Genomic DNA, 22,167 nt, shown 5'->3' with positions numbered 1-22,167 from the left:
ATATGCATTTGAGGACACTAATTCTATCAAAACATAGCCCTAAATGAGTCCAATTTCTGGACTCATCAACACCCCAAACTTAAACTTTTGCTTGTCTTCAAGCAAATTCAAGTTCAGCCATTCAAAAAGAATGTCTCAAACTGTTCTACAGAACACTTAATCATGAAGGCATACAACTAGACTCAATTTACTTATGCAAAGATCAAATGTGCACTCAAAGATTCAAGTTGTGACTCACCAATATCAAAGAATCTCATGCTCATAAAATACTTGCTTCAAATGCAAGTTCAAGCTCAACCAAAGTGTTCAAATGCCGTCACACAAGGAATGATTACATAATCACACAAAATGGTTAATCATTTAAAGTTTCAGAATCAAATGCAACGCTCGCTCTCACAAGGAAGAACACAATGCATGCTTTCACCCATAGGTTTGCCTGTATTTTCCAATCAATAATTGTTTCAGCTCACTCAAGATCACAAAGGTCTTTTCGAGGCTTGTAATGGGGCTAAGTGCAAAGGTATGGTCATTTTGTAGCAGTGACTTTCATCCTCATGAAATGTGGTGCTCACAACACTTCCTTTCCTTTTCCTTTTTCATTTTTGCTAGTGCTCATAAGTCATCCCGTTATTCACTCTCCATGGATTGTTTGGAAACTCCATTTCTTTTATACTTTATTCCACAACTTTTTTATTCTTTTTCTTTTCCTTTTTTTTATGCAGGGGTTCCATTTTTCTCAAAAGCATGGGTAAGAGGGACTTTCTTGCACTTTTTTGACTTTCCCTTTTCTTTTCACCACACCCCCAACTTAGGCTTTTGGCCTAAGTTGGCTATTCAATCAACCAAAAATCAAGAGGATTATAGGTAGTGGATTAAGAGAGGTCTAGTTTTCATCAAGTTTCTTCCAAAGAAAGGTAAGGCTCAAGGGTTGTTCAAAAGCGGTTCACACATCACAAGGTAGGCCACAAAAGAGGTATATATCAAATCGGCTCACACTCTTAGAAGTTGCCTAAGATCATATCAAGAGATAACATCACTTAGTTGACTGGACCATCGGGGCAAATTCTATGATCCATCATGCATAGTTCACATGTAAGCTCATCACACTAGGCATTGACACTACAAGTCAAACAAGACTCCACACTTTCGCTAGTGTGCAATGATCATTACAAGGGACTCAATTCGATACTAGGCTAGTCATAAAGAGATGCAAAGAGTTCACATATTATTTATGCAACTTCATTTGGCTTCATTGTAGCCGCGCATTCATGTTCGATCGATTGAGAGCAGTATTCAAGTCATCGGTATTGATCGGAACCGAGACTTAAATTTTGCAAAATAACAACCACATTCAACACATGAGAGGTGGCAAAAGTTTTTGGACGGGTCAAAATCATTTTGCAATTTAAAATAAAAAGAGCCACAAGCTCAAACATCCACGCAAAGCAGTGTAATAACACAATAATAGCTCATAACCTAAAATATATAATCAAAATAAATATGCACAAAAGTGGGCCTCACCCCACCACAAACAAAAATCATTTGTCCTCAAATGTGAATAAAAGTATCCAAAAGTAAAAGTAAGTAAGACAGAGAGGGAGGTAAATAAAAGTCATGTCTATGCAGTCTCTCCATCTATCGGGGACTCAGTGCCCGGTGTAGCAGTATGAACTTGGGCATCAGTGGCCGGAGTCCCCTCAGAGGGAATAGGAGTGCCAGATCCACTAGGGGCTGCTGTGGACGTCTCAGTCGGTGATGTCTGGATCATCGGGTGTACAATCGTCTCAACAAGATCTGACAAATCTCTAAATATTCTTTGCTCTTGGCTCTCCATCATCTCCTCCTCATTTACTGCTATCAGCTCCTCGTTGGTCTCTGCATCCGACTCCTCATATGCTGTGCCGCCCCTCTGTACATCTCCGGTGATAGTCGGAGGAATCCCCGAGGTCTCAGGAGCATCCTCGTCATCTGCACCCCGTATCAATGAGGTGATGTCGGTGGATTTCAAATAGTCTACGTCCTTCCTCAAATCATGAATGTAAAACTCAAACAACACATAAAACATGATGTTAAAAGTGAGATGGGGTCATTAGACGAACCGTCGAGTTGTTTGGCGAGCTCGACCCAGCTCACCAGACGGCTCAACGTGCCCATTTTCAATCCACCTTATCGAATTCAACCCTGCAACCCCGAAAACAAAATCAAAGCATGCACTAATGAAATTCAAACAAGACCCGTACTACCCATCACCCCGAGATACTCATATTTATCCTGATTTTGCCAAATTTGGTCATTTGATGATATTTGCTCTTAAAAGTGTTGTCACCCGCTCTATCATTGAGCAATTTTCATCATTTAGCACAAACATGTGTTACTCAGACTTCACCTAATCAATCTAAACGACACGCAAGCACAACTTGATGCAAATTCATTCATTTAAAAGCATAAAAATTACGGGGATTTAACGATCAAAACAAGAAGGGCAAGATTTGCAAATTGAAATAGACATTTACGCATTCTAATTCTATCAGAGAGGTCTAGCACACAACAATATGATACAATCATTGCAAATGAGTAAAAAATTTTTGAATGTAAACTCGGGATTCAGAAACCAACCTTAAATGCCGATAGAAACACGATTGAAAAGCTAGGCGGCAAAGAAATCCTTGTTTTGAGCACCAATCAACAATAAAGTACTAATGGAAAGCAAGAATATTGAAAATACTAACTTGGTGTGAGTTTGTGAAGTTTAAAAGTGATGGAAAGTGAAGAAGTTCAAAATTCTGAGACTTTTGGCAAACCATCTAGTTCACGTCCATTCGGTAACATTAGTTGCACTCGCCGAACCACTTGGCGACAGGCTGTGTGGTCACTTGGTTCACCGGGGTTTATAGGACTTTCAGTCCAAGTGAGGTCCAAATGGCGATTTTCATCGGGCACGCCGACCCCTTCGGTGATTCACTGACTGACCATTTTACTCGCCAATATGAATTTTCTAAACACTTTTAGCATTTAAAACTGCACCACTATGATGAGTCCACAAATTGGACTCATTTAGGGATTTTTTTTATAAGAATAGTGTCCTCTAATGCTTCTTTTTTCTAAATATTTGATGAAAACTCTTAAGTTTCAGGTATTTGAAGTTTTAGTGAAAGTATGAACACTTAGGCGAAAAAAGAATCTAAAAGGATGAAAAGAACGAAGAAGCTGAAGCCCGAGCATCGCCAAGCACACTTGGCGATTCGCCGAAGGGATTTACTCCACCCTTTGTTCCAGTATGCGAAGCCCTGAAGGTGAAGGATCAAAGAGACGATGAAAGGAGCAGTCGACGCTTCGCCGAATAGTTCTGCGAAGCAGTACTATACCGCCCAATGGTCCAAAATGTGAAGATGCTGAAGGCAAGCATGAAACGGTGATGAGACAGACGAAGGGCAAGTCACCGAAGTCATTCGGTGATATTGACTAACTTCACCGAAAGATCTGCCAACGCTATTTTTTGAAGTCTATAAATACTAAACTTGTTATTAATTTTAGAGAGTTGAACATTTATTTTAATTTCCAGAATTAAATAGTACTTTTTTGGATATTTTTCTCTCAAGTTTGGAGAGGGTTTTTGGGAGACTTGAAGAAAGAAGGATTTCATCTTCCCCAAGTTGGAACTGGGTCTTCTCCATTCTTCTTCCTTTGCTGAAATCAAGATTAAATTCCTTTACCTATTTGATTTTACTATCATTTTAGGTGCATTTTGTTATTTCTTGATGTGTGGCTAAAAACCCCTATTCTTGGGGTGTGATTTAGCAAATATGTGTTGATATTATTATTGGGTCTTGCTTGCTGATAGGTTAGATGTAGTTTAATGGTGATTTTACCTAGTGGTTGTGGTTTAATCTAAAGGGTTTGTAGTTACAAATACAAAGCCACCCATGTGTTTTCGGCTTGCCCCAGAGGGAGGTCGCGAAACCAAGACCACTAGACTGATGGCCTAAGGGGTGGGTCGACATGAGGTTCAGTCCAAGAGGGTGAGCCTAGTCCCATATCGTAACACTCAGCTCAAGAGAGTGAGTGGGATAAGGCGTAGGCTGGTTTTCATGCGGCAAATGGGTGTCCGAGAGGAACACATTTGAAATGAGGTAAGTTGCCCGAGAGGGAACTTATTTCCATTTAAAGCTTAGCCTAGTGACTATTATCTTACAAATTTCCCTTCAAAAGCATGTACCCAACTACTTATCTCAACTTGTATTGCGGTCACACCCCAAGAACATTTCCCCATACTTAATTTTCTTGTTAATTTTTGCTACTTTTACTAATTGTGACAAAACCCCCAAATCGTTATTTGACACTTTTGTGTCACCCCCTTTAATTTACTATGTTTTTACTCGTTAATATCTTTAGCTATGACTAGTTAGAGTTTAATTTTACTTTTCTATTAATTCTCAAAACCACTCCCTTTGGACACGAACCGAACCTTTATTGGTTTACTATACTATCGACAATTGTAGACACTCATACCGTAGGTTAGTGTCGTTGGTCACGATAAACATTAAATTGACCCCACTGTCGGGGAGTTGTGTTACTTGAGAAACTGTAGCTAAGTAAAATTTTTGTTCTGTTTGAGTTGTAGTTTTACTAACCTTACTCTTGATCTTGCTCTGTTAAGTTGTGCTTTTAGGCAAGATGTAACTGGGTTGAATAAGCACCCACAAATCAATGGATTTCCCTCCACTAGAGGTAATGAGGATCCAAAATTGCATACTGACCTTCAAGCAGTTGGAGGGAGAACAAATACATAAATCGTGGGCAAGATTCAAAGGTCTAATAGTTGAAGGCCAAAATCTTGGCATCCCTGACATGGTTCTTCTGGACTGCTTCTACAGAAGCCTCTACCCCGAAAACAAGTAGTTACTTGATCAATTAATTCAAGGAGAGATTGCAAATATTCCCTACATGATGGTGGCTCAGTTGCTAGACCACATGGTTGAAGCTGAGCGAGAAATTGAGAAAGGTGTTATGCTGGCCACGATGAGGACACATGTGGATGGATTGGCCAAGAGGGTGATGAAGATCGAATCTCAGTGTAAGAAAAAGGATAAATGTGCCCCTCCTAGTGAAAGAAATAGTTATAGGGACAAGGAGGTGGAACGCATTGAGGAAATTCTCTCAACCATTCTACTCAAGTTGAGTGAGCAAGATGGAGCGCTGGACGAACTGAAAGAGAACACTGAAGGCATAAAGCGCATAATTTGGTCTCACTCTAAAGCTATCCAACAACTAGAAAAGTTTATGGAGCAACCATTACCTTATGTTCATGCACATGAAAACCAGGGGTTACCTAATCATGATGTGGGTGTCTCCAACTATAAAGCTTAAAGTCTTAACTTGCATCGTGCCACGACGTTAACTAAGGCGCTGTTTGGGAGGCAACCCAAAACCCCTTATTATCTTATATTTGCATACTAGTAAAATAATAGTGTCTTAGTTTTACAGATTAAAGTGTGGTAGGTGCCAAAGAGGTGCAGAATGGCGAGCAGCAGACCCAGTTGGTGAGTCGTCGAAAACGCCGGTGATCAATGTTATTTTGCCGTTTGACTCAAGGCACCCTCTGAGCCTGGAGTCTGTAAAACTCGGTGAGCTCAGGAAGGTTTCGATGATTCGCCCACCTGATCGGCGACCCTGATGGTCACCGCTGTTTGAACATCCACAGCTGTTGAGAAGTTCTAAAAACTCGACGAAGTGAAAATTTGTTTCGCGAAGCGCCGAATCACTCAGAAGTCAAAACACTATCACTAAATGGGAACAAACTGGATAAGCTGCAGGCCAACGCACAAAAAGGTAGCTCGAGTGTGGGTTGAAGATAGGTGCATTGGAATACTAAGAAAAGCTGTACATAGCTTGATAAATCACTCGGCAATGCACCAAACGTCCCCAACATACCTTCTACTTTACGCGACATCTGTTAAAGGACTTCAACTCGAAACAGCTACCTAACCAGGATTATTCTCTAGCCCTATCTCTGTCTTTCTTTAATTTGACCTCTGGATTATTTTTATATATTTAAGGACAAATATTTTTTTTTTTGTGGTAGGGTGAGGGCCACACCCTTTGTGCTGATAGTTGTGCTTTGTGTATATATTTGGGTTGTTCTGTTTTAAATTGTGTTAATACTGTTTTTTGTGGATGTTTGAGCTTGTGGCTCCGTTTCCGCTTATTTTTAATTGCAAAATGACTTTGACCCTTCCAATTTTTTTCGAGTTTTTTCACATATTTTTTGCCACCCTTCGTGAGTTGAATGTGGCTGTTCTTTCACAAAAATTTGAGTCTCGATTTCAATCAATACCGATGACTTGAATAGTGCTCTCAATTGAACAAACTTGAATGTACGACTATGGTGAGGCCTAATGAAGTTGCACAGACAATATGTGAACTCTTTGCATCTCGTTGTGATTAGCCATTCATCGAATTGATTATCTTGTAATGACTGTTGCACACTAGTGAAAGTGTGTAGTCTTGTTTGACTAAAGTGTCGATGCCTTGTGTGATTAGCTTGCTTTGAACCATGCATGAATGAACCTAGAGTTTGCCCTGTTAGTCTGATTGATTTAGAAAGGTGTCCTCTTGAAATGATCTTAGGCAACTTTAAAGAGTGTGAGCCAAATTTGATAAATACCTCTTTTGTGGCCTACCCGCGAGTGTGTGAAACTCTTTTGAACACCCTTTGAGCCTTACCTTTCTTTGGAAGAACCTTGATGAACCCTAGACCTTACTTGACCCACTACCTACAATCCTCTTAATTTGTGATTTAGTTAATAGCCAACTTAGGTTAAAAACCTAAGTTGGGGGTGTGGTGAAAAGGAAAAGGAGAAGTCAAGAAGTGCAAGAAAAAGGCCCCCCTAACCCATGGGATTGCATAAGTGGAAACCCCTTCAATTCAAAAAAAAAAACTGTGGAATAAGGTACGAAGGAAATCGGGTTTCCAAGCAATCCATGATGGTGAATAAATAGGTGACTTAGAAGCATTAGAAAAAGAATTGATAAAGGAGGAGAAGGGAATGCCTTGAGAATACCACATCTCAAGAGGATGAAAAAGTCATTGAGCCTAAATGACCATACCTTTATACTCAGTCCCATTATAAGCCTTAGAAAGAACGTTATGATCTTGAGTAAGCCGAATCAAAAGTCGATTGAAAAATAAAGGGAAACCTATGGGTGAAAACATGCATTGTGTTCCTCTTTTTTGAGTGTGAGCGTTGCATCTGATTTGTAATTTTGAATTGATTAACCTCTGCGTGTGAATATGTAATCATTCTTCATGTGAGGGCATTTATATACTTTTTGTCGAGCTTGAACTTGCACAAGTAGCAAGTATTATGAGCACGAGAATCTCTGGTAATGGTGTGTCACAACTTGAATCTTTGAGCACACAGTTGATCTTTGCATAAGTAATTTGAATCCTGTTGTGTATGTTCATGATTGAGTCTTGTGTAGCACTATTTGAGACACCCTTTTTGAACGACTGAACTTGAGTTTACTTGAGGACAAGCAAAAGTTGAAGTTGGGGGTGTTATGAGTCCACAAATTGGACTCATTTAGGGCTTTATTTTGATAAGAATAGTGTCCTCGAATGCTTATTTTGTCTAAATATCTGTGAAAACTCTTAAGTTTCAGGTATTTGAAGTTTTAGTGAAAGCATGGACACTTAGGTGCAAAAAGGAACAAAAAGGCTGAAAAGAACGAAGAAGCTGAAACCCGAGCATCGTCAAGCACACTTGGCGATTCGCTGAAGGGATTTACTTCGCCCTTTGTTCCATTACGCGAAGCCCTGAAGGAGAAGGATAAAAAAGGCGATGAAAGGAGCAGTCGGCGCTTCACCGAATAGTTCCGCGAAGCAGTACTATACCGCCCAATGGTCCAGAACGTGAAGATGCTGAAGGCAAGCACGAAACGGTGATGAGACAGACGAAGGGCGAGTCACCGAAGTCATTCGACGGAATCGACTAACTTCACCGAAAGATCAGCCAGTGCTATTTTCTGAAGTTTATAAATACTGAACTTGTTATTAATTTTAGAGAGTTGAACATTTATTTTAATTTCCAGAATAGAATAGTACTTTTTGGATATTTTTCTCTCAGGTTTGGAGAGGGTTTTTGGGAGACTTGAAGAAAGAAGGATTTCATCTTCCCCAAGTTGGAACTGGGTCTTCTCCATTCTTCTTCCTTTGCTTAAATCAAGGTTTAATTTCTTATACCCATTTGATTTTACTATCATTTTAGGTGTATTTTGTTATTTCTTGATGTGTGGCTAAAAACCTCCATTCTTGGGGTGTGATTTAGCAAATATGTGTTGATATTATTGTTGGGTCTTGCTTGCTGATAGGTTAGGTGTAGTTTAATGGTGATTTCACCTAGTGGTTGTGGTTTAATCTAAAGGGTTTGTAGTTACAAATACAAAGTCACCCATGTGTTTTCGACTTACCCGAAAGGGAGGTCGCGAAACCAAGACCACTAGACTGATGGCCTAAGGAGTGGGTCGACACGAGGTTCATCCCGAAAGGGTGAGCCCTTGTTGCATATCCTAACACTCAGTCCGGGAGAGTGAGTGGGGTAAGGCATAGACTGGTTTTCATGCGGAAAATGGGTGTTCGAGAGGAAAACATTTGAAACGGGTTAAGTTGCCTGAGAGGGAACTTATTTCCATTTAAAGCTTAGCCTAGTAACTATTATTTTACAAATTTCCTTTCAAAAACATGTACCCAAACACTTATCTCAACTTGTATTGCGGTCACGCCCCAAGAACATTTCCCCATACTTGATTTTCTTGTTAATTTTTTCTATTTTTACTAAATGTGACAAAACCCCCAAATCGTTATTTGACACTTTTGTGTCACCCCCTTTAATTTACTATGTTTTTACTCATTAATATCTTTATCAACAACTAGTTAAAGTTTAATTTTACTTTTCTATTAATTCTCAAAACCACTCCTTTGGGACACGACCCCAACCTTTAGTTGAGTTACTATACTATCGACGATCGTAGACACTCATACCGTAGGTTAGTGTCGTTGGTCACGATAAGCATCACACTAACATGCCATTATTTATAAAAGCAAACTAAAGCATTTAAAACCTTGGGTTGCCTCCCAAGAAGCGCCTTAGTTAACGTCGTAGCACGACGCAGGTCCTTGCGCACTCTCTATTGGTCGGGTTGGTCCTAGTGTTACTAGGTAACCCCAATAGTTCATTTGAGTGAAGAGGAGGCATTGCATAAGTCATGAGTGTCCTGATCAGCCGGATCGATCTAGAATGGGAGCCAATCATTTGATTCAACACTTCAATATTCTCCTTCATCTCTTTCAACATTCGATCTTGTTCGGTGATCTTTTGGAGAATGATTTGGAGTGTGTCCTCGACATGAGTGTTCTCTTTGTCTCTAGACTGTTTCCGCTTCTGAGGGGGTATGTACCTCCCTTGGCTCTTGCACTGGTTTTCCACCTCTGATATTTTGGTGGCCAACTCGTTTAGCTGAGTTACCAATGCGGTTAGCTTGAAGTCCCTCTTGACTTCTTGACTCGTCTCATCCGAGTTGCTACCATTTCTCTCAGCCATGCTCAGGGTATCTGTCTATATCAACAACTTCAAAGCCAAACAAAACTAAAAATAAAGTTAGTAAACTACGACTATCTATAGAAAAATTTGTCTTAACCAATAATTTTCACGTAACACCACTCCCCGGCAGCGGTGCCGATTTGATATTTGCGTAATCAACACATAACTTCCAATGCAGGTGTCTACGATCGTACAATAGTATAGTAACCCAACCAAGGGTTAGGGTCGAGTCCCAAGGGAGTGGTTCCTGAAAATTTATGGTTAAGCGCGAAAGTGCTAAAACTAACCATAGCTAAAGACTTTATCGAATGAAGACATGCAAAATTAAAGGGTTTGACACAAGTGTCAATTATTAATGGGGGGTTTGTAAGCAAATAAAGAGAAAAATCAGCAAAAATAAAAAGAGACACGAATGCGGAGACGAGATTCTTGGGATATGATAGGAATACGGGTTAGACTAGACTATTGGGTACATGCTTTTGACAGTAAATCCGTTGAATATTTGTGACTAGGATAGACTATAGTGGGGGTAAATTCTCTCTTGAGCAACTTATCCCAAATCAAATGGGTTCCTCTCGAACACCCACTTGCCGCATGAAGAACAACCTCCGCCTTAGCCCACTCACTCTCTTGAGCTGAGTGTGTGGGAGAAGGTCTAGGGTTCACTCTCTTGAGTTGAACTTTATGTCGACCCACTCCCATCGGCCATCAATTTAGTAGTCTTAGTTTTACGACCTCTCTCTCGCAAGCCGAAAACACAAAGGTGAAATCGTATTTGCAACTACAATTTCATTAAGTTCCAACACAACTAGTAAACGAAATCACATCTAAAAAACAAATAAACTCTTAGCAAGCAAGACCCAACAATTAATCTAACTCATATTCACAAAATCACACCCCAAGAATTGGGGTTTTAGCTACACGTGTAAAAGAGGTAAAAATGTATACCAATCTCAGTTTCCATCAATGGGTATGCAAGATTAAGTCTTAAAACAAGTCAAAAGTGAAGAATCCACATGACCAGAGTCCAAAATCTTGGAGTTGAAACCCTTTGAATCTTCAAGTTCTTCAAAACCCTTTCCACGGTTAGAGAGAATATTGTCTCTCAAAATTGTATTCCAAACTTAGTACAACTAAAACTTAATAATAATTTCTACTCTGATACTAAGGCACAAAACTTCAACTAGTATTTATAGTTTTCAGAAAATGTGCTACGAAGGATCACTCGGCGAAGTTAGTCGGGATCACCGATCAACTCGGCGATCCGCCCTTTGGTCTAGTTCATCGCCGTCTTGCGTTAGCCTTCAACATCGTCATATTTTGTATCATTGGGAGACATAGTACAACTTCACGAAATTGCTGATACACTGACTGGTCCTTTTCACCGCCGATTTGATCCTTTCCATCAAGGCTTAGCACACTGGAACAAAAGGCGAGGATAAGACCTTTTGGCGAATCACCGAACGGGTTCGGCGATTCTCATATCTTCATTTCTTCATTCTTTCAGCTGCTTTTGTTCCTTTTTGCTAAGTAGTGTCCATGCTTTCCCTTAAACTCCAAATGCCTGAAACTTAAGGGTTTTCATCAGATATTGAGACAAAATATGCATTTGAGGACACTAATTCTATCAAAACATAGCCCTAAATGAGTCCAATTTGTGGTCCCATCAATGGTCAGTTTTTGGTTTGACCAGTGGCTGTTCTTCAGCGGTAGATAGTGAAGCTGAACAATCGAGCCAATGTGAAATTGCTCATACAATGGTCGAATCTACCTCCTGAAGATGCTACATGGGAAGATTATCATTTCATCGAGGCCAAGTTTCCTGATTTTGTTATTAATCTTTGATGACAAGGATGCTTTGCAGGGGAGGGAATTGTCAAGACGTTGGTTTCCAATAAGTAGTTATAACTATCGGGTAGAAGCAACGAACCAAATTAGATGTAGATTAATGAGATTAGAGGGTGGAGATACAGCCACGTCATCAGTGCCAAACCAACACAAGTCACGTTGATTTAAATAACTCTGTAGAGGAAAGAGGGGCTTAATGGATAATTGGTATCTTTCACACTTTTTCTCTCTTCTCTCAGATCTCTCTTTTCTTCTTCTTCCTTCCTAATCCCACTTATTCTTCTTCTGCAGATGAAGGACTCATCTATGGAAGCTTCCAACTTTAGATTCATTTCCATTGTTTTAAGTTGTAATTCCTTCAGTTCAGTTGATTAATAGAGAATTGTCCCAAAAACTTCTACTGTTTTATTAAATCTCTGTTCGATAATTGTTGAATTGAGGTCAGGTTTTGACAATTTACCCCTCTCTCGTTTGATTTGTAGTCCTAACGAAAGTAGCACAAAAGTGAGTTATAGCAGTATGTTTGATTTCAAGGAGAGGAGAAAATATGGGAGAAAGGATAATTCAATTAATTGATTTCTTTTGAACTCGTGACATATTAATGAAAGGTTTTGAATTTTTTATTAAGAAATCATAAGCGCCAGAAATCTATGTTTAGTTGTATTAAATTGCACAACATCTAGATGTTTATCAATTCAAAATTTAACTATGAAAAAAAAGAGGTTATAAATTTTGCGATTATAAATCAGAGCTTGCTGGTTCTGTTCGCCGGAGCTGCTGGAGCAACGATGAAAGAGAAACGAATGCATGTTGGTCATGTTTTGCGATGATCGAATGGTGCTGCCTCAGTGATTTCCCCGAAGCGAGAGAGGCCGAGTTTAGTAGCAGTTGGAGGTGATTTTATTGGAGGAGCTTCGCCGGAGAAGATAGAGTCGTGGTGGTGTGGTGAAGTTTCGACGTGTGTCTGGTTTGGTTGCTGTTGATTAGTGGAAAAGTGAAGAAAAGAAAATGGGGTTTATTTTGGGTTATAATTTGGGGTGGGTCCTTTAATTTTGGATTAAAATTAAATAAATTTTGAATAGACTTTTAAGATTGAGGCACGTGTCCGTTCGTTAATTCAAAGGGTATATACATTCAAAAAGTTAGACGGTAAGGATATCAATATCCTAAAAAATATAACAAATTTACAATAGTTGAGGGTTATATTTATTCTTTTTGGGTAGTTTCTAAATAAGTAAATTATATTCAAAATAATTGAAAATTTTATGTCAGGATTCACACTAAACATAGTTAATTCAACACACATACAATCATACTCCTAATCAAGTCAAATTGATTAAAATAGAGAAAGTGTGTTTTATCTATATATATATTAGATATTGAAATTTTTTAACTTCTCATATGTCTAGTTATATTTATAATCTCTTTAAGGAAAACTTTGAATTTTTCACTACTTTTATCCCCACCCCACAAAGAGAGAAACTTAATAAATACCACTTTTCCCCTCCTATAAGAAAGAACTATAGTTATTTACAATGAATTTTGATGCTTGTAATATCTAGTTTGTGGCATAATCAAGTACTTGTCATTTTACATACGTAAAAAGTTGTAGCGCGTCATGCTGCTGGTGGTCATGTCGTATAGTGCATGAAAATACACAAAACCAATTAAAGCAAAGAAAAGAAAAGAAAGATTATCCTATGTACCAATACATAGTTGGATTAGTCCGAATTTAAAATTCTATCACAATTCATTTGATTTACTAAATTTAGGTCAATTATTCATACTCATTACTAATATTTTTCTTGTAACATGTAGAAATAGTACGAGCCAAATTAAAGCGATTGAATTCAGAATTTACCCTTTACGGCGTTACCTCTATGTTATATGTTAGTACTAGTATAGACGTAAGACAACATAAATATTTGATGTACAACATATGATAGGGGTATATCAGAAGTCAATAATTTTAGTTGTGAGCTCGAGTTTGTGTGGGAAATATAAAAAATTCATGAACTTCAAATCTTTGATTTGTGAACGTGTTCCCTCCATGTCACCACCTCATCTCTCTCTAGCTTCAAGAAATTAAAGTAGGAGAATCACTTCACTCCAACCTATAAAGAAAAACCAATCACCCATAGGCCATGTGGTAAATCTAATACTCTCTACTTTTGCTTCTCTCCTTTTGCCTAATTCCTTCAAATTTCTCACTTTCTATGTCTTCTCGTAAAATAAAGTAAAAATAAATCCATAGTAAAAACTCTATACTTTTGTGTTTTCTTTTTCTTCTTCTTCTTACCCTAATAGAAATTTTAAATATATACATATGGATGGTAGTAGTGATAGAATTAGGATGTACAAGAGGTTATGGGGCTCAATTGTATTGTTAGGAGTTGTTTGGTTATTGTTGGTTAGTGTCTTGGAGAATAGAGGAACAAAGATGTTGAAGAAGCAAAGGCTAAATATTATTCATTCAAAGATGAAATTCAACTTCATGAGTATTAAAAGAAGAGTTCCTAATGGCCCTGACCCTATCCATAACAGGTATAACAATGTTTTAATTATATATGCCTTTAATTTAATTTATTTTTTTTGTTGTTGTAATTTTTCACTTCTAGAAACACGTGTATCCGATGAAATAGGTCAAAAATATTCCCATCGAAAATTATTATTATTGAACTTTCATCATACTACTGTTGTCATTCTCACGTGGGCGTCTGTGGAAAATCAGCTTATTCTAGTAGTGATCATGTTTTGTTACGTTCCTCCCGATTATTCTCTATTCCATAATTTAATGTTTTGGCTTATTCATTGAGAAAACATATTTAATTCTATCAATTATAAATTATATTTAACTAAATTATTCTTATCATTTTCTTAAATGACTATATTCATGAAGGTAATTATGTCAACAAAATACTCTTTAACACCTAATGATTGTCTCAACAAATTAAAATGGACGTGAGCCAATTTAATTAAACAATTTTATATTTCAAGGTATAACTTTTCTCTCTTATTCCTCTGTACTAGCTTTGATTCTTTCTTCTTCTTTTCCTTCTCCTAGTTACATGTATTCCTTGAATTTTTTTTTTATATTAAATATTCAAATATTAAAAGAAAAGAAAAGGCCCACTTTCTATGTGCATTATTTTAATGGTGATAACTATTTCATTTAACAATTTAAATAATTAAAAAAATCAAATAATATTATATTTTTATCTACTACATTTTATTTTCAAGATGTACATTTATATGAGAGCCTGATTTTTTCTTAATGGATTAAGCACACAATGATTTTAAAAAAAAATGATATTGTACTGGTTGTAGTGAGACTTTGTACGCAAACTCTCTTTTAATTGTGTGTTCATTTCATTTAAAATTTTCAAATCAAATAGTATATATTTTAATTAACTTAATTATATATTTCTAACATGTATGTCGTTTTTCACCAATTCCAAAATTCTTTTCTCATAGATCAAGCACATGTAAAAATACGTAATTATATATTTAACCATATTTATATATATATATATATATATATATATATTAATTATAGTCGTTATATATGTTTTCTCTAGAATAAAATTAATTACTTCATTCACTGTAGTCTAATTAAACTTATTTTTATGTTTCTCTATAACAGAAGAGCGGGAAATTCTCATCAACCACATGGTCAGGTTTCAAAAGGAGAATTCGGCAAGCCATGAATAAATAAGTAAATAAATTAAATTTCCTATCTTGTATATGTAATTTATTGAAAATGGGATTGTCAATATATATTATGAGAGATGAAATTTCAGATTAAACCCCAGCTTAATTTAATTTGTTAGTTATTTTTACTGCAAAAGTTGTTTAGAATCTTTGGATGTGGAATGGAAAGATATTACTAATGAATTTGTCTAACACAAGGAAATTCTTATAAAAAAGAAGAAGAGATCAGTCATTATATTGGGTAGAGAATCCCAAATAAATTTCTCCCCCACCCCCACCCCCCAAAAAAAAAACCAAGGGACAAAAATATTATATGGTGTTAGTATATGATTACGAATAAATTCAGAATTTGAAATTTATGTGTTATTTCTTTTTATATATGTCATATCATATATTGTAGATTTATGTATAGGTTTCGATCAAAATTACTTTTGCTGTTAATATGTATCTAATGTTTTGGTGGGACAGATGGACAGACATAACTTTTGCATAGTGTGGAGGAAATTAAAAAGAAGAACAAACTATAAGCTTTTTTATGCATTGATTTATGTCCTAGTAAACGTGAATTAATATAATTTTAGTGAACTTATTTAATTACAAATAAGCTTACACAAAACATAGTACTTTGAAATTTATAATTTAATCTGTCATAGTAATTACATTTAATGTCTAATTTTTTTTTAAAATTTAGAATCTTAAATTTGTTATAACATTGTATTTGTGTGTGACTACAATAAGTTGTCATTAAGTGTAAAATAGATAGTTTAAGTTAAATTATTTTTAAATTTAGAAGAAAAAAAGGATAATTTTTCAGGGAGTATAGTAGAAGCTTTGGCTTGTGAAATAAAGGTAGTTTTATTCTCTAATTATTGGTTGTTTTGCTTATGAAATGGCATGTGTTCTGAAACAAAAGCAAATCCACCATTAAAAAGTGTTAAAAATGCAAAGGGAAAAGGTAGGGATTGCCTCTATGTGTTAGTCCTTTTCATAAGATTCTTGGTTTTGGTGACAACTTTTTTGGCCTTTTGTCCATTCAAACTTTGTTCTAAAATCAAGAAGAGTGATTCTCTATTTTCTAGCATGGAAATCCAAATCTTGAAAGAACTAAGTTTGGTGCAAAAATACTTGTAATTATAATTTAGAATAACATGCTATAATCAGTTAAATTATACTGATAGTATAAAAAATTGAGATGAACTCTAATTCATTTGATGTTGGCAAGAAGCAATTTCTTTAGTATCTAAGATATATATCAACATTATAAATATTTAAAATTTGGTGAATGAAATAGCAAGTTACTTAACTTTGTACTGAATTGTCAATTAATGCTTATCATATTTTATAGTAATTTATTATAAGAAGTAAATTTCTTTTTTACATCTCTAATACATAGAACTTAAACTCATATACACTGTAAGTTACATATTAAACTTAAATCCATTTTAGAAAGGAGAATTAAGGCTGGCAAGTTATCAAAATAAGGATGGTACTCTCTTGAAACAAGTTCAAAGTGAAAGACAAAGTAGGCCCTGTATTATGCTTTTCCTAGCTTTATCCTTTATCATTTATTGGATTTAGAAGCAAATTAAAGACTTGGTCTAAAGTTTTGAAGATTCAAATAGGGATAATTTAATTGCCTAAAAGGAAAAAGAAAGAATCAGATGGGATATATCTACAATATTATAAGAGATACACATTGATATATGTATCTCTAAAATTTTGGCAAAATTTTTATATGAAAAAATTACACAACAAAGCATACATGTGCTACTTATTTATGGAATACAATTATAGTTTTAAGAATTACAATGAACCACTATATGTTTTTTTTAACAGTAAATCTCATGTTTATACTTAACCTCCTAAAATGAAGTCAAATTTCATTCCCCCTCAACTCCACTCTCTCTCTCATCCTTCCCGCATCTCTCTACTTTTCTTTTTTTTTTTTCAAAATAAAAAATTCTCCAAAAATCAATTTTCATTCTTAATTCGAATCTCCAAAAATTTCAGTGTAATGACCTCCAGGTCATTTTTATGTTTATGCCTCATGTTTGTCGTTTATATCTTTCTTGTAACGACTCCAAGTCATGTAAGACTTGATGGGACTGACAGTTCGGTCACCTGATCGTTCGTTTAGTTTTTATGCGAGTTTTAGTGTTTTGAGAGATTTTGAACCTTGAATGGTCATTTTTATCAGAAGTTCAGGAAGATGGCATCAGAATGCAATTCTAACGGTTTCATCAGCCTCAAAAGGGCCATTTTAGGCTAGGGGCATAGTTGGTTCGGGCCTCGAGACTTCTGGTGTGAGTTTGTGCCGTTAGGCGTTTTAACTTTGAAGCTTAAGTTAAGGGTTGACTTTGGTCAACATTCTTGGTAAACATGCTCGGATGAGAATTCCGTTAGCGCGGTTAGATCCGAAATGTCGAGCTTGGTCTAGAACAACCTTTCTTGTGGTTCCTTAGGCTTACAGTCTCATTTTGAGTCTTCTTGTGGTTTTTAGCTTAAAACAAAAATTGGGTGTGGGACCCAATTTTTATCAAAACAACCTCGAATGGAAGTTTTGATTGTTCCGTTGAGTCAGGAATGCTGAATTCGATAGGGTAGCATATTTTGTTTGCGCGCACGAGGTTTCAAACAAATCCCGGACATCCCATTGGAGAATTTGGAGTTTGAGCAAATCAATTGATATCTGGTGCAGACTTTTAGCGACTAGATATCACACTTTTAGCGACAAGTTTCAGGTATTTATACCCAGAAACTTCAACTTTCACCCTCAATACAAGGCGATTTCTACCTCATTCGAGCTTGGATTTTGGTGATTCGAAGTCCCACATGATCTTAATTGTCGGGGCTACATGGTGGAGTGATTGGATTGTGTCGGTGACACTCCGTTCGAGGTAATTTTGGTGTAATAGTTGCTGCCCCTTTTCCTTTTATTTTTGTTTTTGTGGTGTTTCGTTGTTTCCATTGTTTTGGGCACGAATTATGTCCTATTTTGGGACACAAGTTCAAGATATAGCTTAGGACCTTTTGACAGATTCAATTTTAGAAATTCTGGTGCGGGTCCCACGATTCTCATTTGACTCTAAAAATTGGTTCGTCTCTATTTTGGGTGATTTCTGTGTCTAAACGATCGTATTGACGTTGAGATCCTTTTTTTGATCATATGACATCGTTCAGAAGGGAAAAGCTCTGACCTTGTGATTTGGAGAACGCGTAATCAGTAAACAGGTAGGCTACGACTTCCTTTCTAATTAAACTGAGCAGGAATGTGTAAATTTGTGATGAATAGGGGGTGGGTACCTAGTTATTTCTGCTTTTATTCTTAGAAACCATGATTTAGGGTTGATTACCACTGTTTCGAGGGTAGTACCATACTGAAAGAGGATTGTATGTGTGTTGTAGCATGCTATGTGATTTACTTGGTTGATTACTTGTTTTTGGAGCATGTTTTGGCCTTATTCTAGGATAGACTAGTGTTGCCTTAGAACTATGCACCTTGTGACTATGGTATGTCTCTAATGTTGTTTCAGATGGACTAGGTCCTTGTAAATTGGAATAGAAGACTTGGGTTTGATTGAATGAGCCTTAGTTTAGGTGTTTACGTAGCTTGCTGGCCCTTTCTATTTCCTCTCCCTATTTCTATGGCTCTGATGCATTATTGGAGATTCTCTGCTTTCTCGGAATTGCAGTGCTACCGTCTTGGAGCCTTTTATGATATCATTGAGGGTGGACGTCGATCCATGGTGGCTTTGAGTCTACTTGAGATCCTATTTAGAGTTGATACGCCTTCGGACAATCTTGCTAGGTGAGCGGCCGCCGCCACTAGGAGTGAGATGGATGGTAGCCTTGATATTTGATATCCTCGACGGAGTTGACATGCCTCCGAGGTACTCTTGCTAGTTGGGCGGTTAACGCCCCTAGAAGTGAATTGTTTGGCTAGACAACCTAGGTTTCTTATCACTCTTGTTAGCTGGGCTGGAAGTTGACTGGCTAGGTTGATTGTCACTCTTGCTAGCTGGGTTGGGAGTTGATTGGCTCTTAGTTACTTGGGCTGGGAGCCCGATTGATGTTCTTGGATTCGGATCTAGATTATTCTTTTTTGTAGACTTAGCTATTCTATGTACTTCGGCTAATGGGGCCAATTCAGGTTTATTTAAACTTGTGCATGAGTTTACCTTCTGAGCTTATGGGGTCCTGTTAAGTTTAGTTTAGCTATACTTAGAATTACTTTCGGTACGCTTATGTGCTTTTTTCATATCCGCTTTGACCTCTATTTTTGTCTAAATTCTATCTGTTTAGATTGTTTTAACCTTTCTTGCTCGGTCGGCCTATGATGCCTACTGAGTACATTTTTTTGGTACTTATGCTACAATCTGCATCATTTCGTGATGCAGGACCTAGTACCAACTACTAGTGGTGATTGTTCGTACCATCTTTTGTAGCTTGTAGATATCAGATATGAGAGTGAGCACTTGACGTACAGGACCAACCTGCCTACTTCTATACTTATGTTAGCTTTTCTTTTGCCTTTGAAACAATTTGTTGTGGTCTAATTTTGGGACTTGTATTTATCTTGTGAGGCAGCTGTGTACTAATGACTTTCAGGTTTTAGGAGGATTCCTTTGAATGGAGTTTTCGGTTCACTTCCCATTTTTGTCTTTGCTTACTAATTAAAATTATTTTCTGTTTAGTTATGCCCTTGTACTCACTACTTCTTGTTCAGGGTATGAGTCGACTTACCTACTGGTGGGCTTTAGTAGGTCCCATCATGACTCGGGAAGTTGGGTCATGACAAATTAGTATTAGAGCTCCAGGTTCACCAGTCTTACTTGTACAAAGCTAATATCTACTAGAGTCCTACGAATTGGTGCGGAGACGTCTGTGTCCTATCTTTGGGAGGCAACAAGGTGTTTTTAGGAACCTTCTTCCTTTTGTATCAGTTTTGTGCAATGTGTGTGTTATTGGTTTTTTGGAATCTCACTTGTTTCACTTTTTTGTAGGATGACTCATACGTGGCGGCTAGGGTTAGGGGTGGACCTCCCTTCCCTAGTAGGGGTGCAACACCACCGCCAAATAGAGAGTAGGTCCTGAGTCAATAGCAGATCCTCCAGTAGCCTATGTTCTAGAGCAGCCGGTGGTGCCTGGACCAGCTCCGCCACCATCCGGACTGGCTGTGTTAGTAGATCTTCAGCTAGCTATTGCACAACTTTTGACAGCTCTTGGGGGAATGCAACAAGCCCCAACTGCAATACTAGCACCTGCACCTATACCAGTACCTACACCTACACCTGCGCCAGTACTGACACCTATAGCTGCACCAGTATCGGCACCTGCACTAGCACCAGATTAGAAGGATTAGACTATCAGTAGAGGCACCTAGGGCCTAGGTACCATCTGGGTTGCCCAACCTCTGATTGCAGTTAGTGCTATGTCGTTAGATGATCAGAAGATGCTTGGAGTATTCTTGATGCTTTCACCTCCGAGGTTTTCTGAGGCTGTGGGTGAGGATGCCCACAAGTTTCTGACTACTTTTCGTGAACGACTGTATACCTTGGGTCTTGTGGGTTCTAGAGGAACCAACTTCACTACGTATCAACTTGATGGACCATCTAGACAATAGTGTCGTACATTAATTAAGACTAGGTCTCCTTCGATCACATGGATTGAGTTTTTTTAGGCCTTCTTGGACAGGTCCATCCTCGCAGCGTTAGAGATCACCTCAATGATCTATTTTCCTGATTGAAGCAGGGTTCTATGACAACGTCTGAGTACGAGGTGATATATTATAAGCTCTCTCACCATGATACAATGATTCTACCTACTGAGGAGGAGAGGGTTCAGTGCCTTGTTCATGGGTTGAGACTGTAGATGCGGATTGAGGCTCAGTCTATGATCTTAGTGGGTCTCTCCTTTCAGGATGTTTTTTTTATCATGCCTGCACTATTGAGAAGCTCTGTTGTGAGGAATAAAGGAGCAGCGACAAGAGAACTAGATATGATGGTAGCTATAATGGGCCCTATTCCAGGCCCAGAGATTCACATGATAGGGCTCGATCGTAGTTTTAGCAGGGTTAGCTGAGTCGGCCTATTCAGGCCTCATTGCAGAGTTTAGAGGGTGATCGATATAACTGTAGTGAGGTTGGATATGGTTAGAATCATGGGTACCAGACTAGTGCTTCAGGCCATGTTGGTCGTTCTTCAGGGATCATATCATCTTCAAGTTGTTTTGACTGTGGGTGTTAGTTCACTAGGCCAGAGATTGCCCTTTGCGTAGACGAATTGCTCCAGTCCCACAACTAGTTCTACCAGCTCCATCTGCAACACCTCAAGCTAGATGTCGAGGTCAGGGTCAGAACCATTGTGGTGGACAATAGGGTATTCGGGGTGGTCCCCAGGGAGACAAGTCAGGTGGTAGGTCTTATGGACTGGCCAAAGGCAGACATGGACATTTCTATACACCTCCAGCGAGGACGGAGGCCGAAACATCAAACGATGTGATCACATGTACAATTCTTTTATGCCATAAGTCCGCCTCAACTTTATTTGATCTAGGCTCTACCTATTTCTATGTGTCTGTGTATTATGCTTCTCTGTAATGACCCTCTTGGTCATTTCTGTGTCTTGCCTTCTGTGTGTCGTATAGAGCGTTCCTGTAGCGACCCCAAGTCATTTATGAATTGCTGGGACTGATAGTTCGGTCACCTGGTCGTTCGTTTGGTCTTGGTGTGAGTTTTTGTGTTTTGGAGCTTATGAACCTTGAACGATTATTTTCGATCAAAAGTTCAAGAAGATGACATCGGAATTCAATTCTGATGATTCCATCAGCTCCAGAAGGGTCATTTTAAGATAGTAGCATGGTCGACATGACTCCTGAGGTTTTCAGTGTGAGTCGGTGTGATTAGGCGTTTTAGCTTTTGAATTTTGGCTTAAGTTTGACTTTGGTCAACATTATGAGTAAACGCGCTCGGATGAGAATTTTGTCAGTGCAGTTAGCTCCGGAATGTCGA

The 22,167-nt window shown here is 37.8% G+C and overlaps 2 protein-coding genes across 2 annotated transcripts in view; both read left to right on the top strand.

The window, feature by feature from the left end:
• Window positions 1-22,167, top strand: part of LOC125873377 (vacuolar protein sorting-associated protein 27) — a 1,193,133-nt gene that overhangs the window by 1,106,307 nt on the left and 64,659 nt on the right. The gene's annotated exons all lie outside the window — the stretch shown is intronic.
• On the top strand, window positions 18,803-20,511 carry LOC125873747 (uncharacterized). Its single transcript, XM_049554611.1, has 3 exons — window positions 18,803-18,966; window positions 19,853-19,907; window positions 20,293-20,511. The coding sequence occupies exons 1-3, from the start codon at window positions 18,803-18,805 to the stop codon at window positions 20,509-20,511; spliced, it is 438 nt and encodes a 145-aa protein (XP_049410568.1).

Source organism: Solanum stenotomum, chromosome 8 (genome assembly GCF_019186545.1).
Source record: "Solanum stenotomum isolate F172 chromosome 8, ASM1918654v1, whole genome shotgun sequence".
Taxonomy (NCBI): domain Eukaryota; kingdom Viridiplantae; phylum Streptophyta; class Magnoliopsida; order Solanales; family Solanaceae; genus Solanum; species Solanum stenotomum.
The sequence above is the reverse complement of the archived record's forward strand: the minus strand, read 5'-3'. Positions and strand labels throughout refer to the sequence as shown.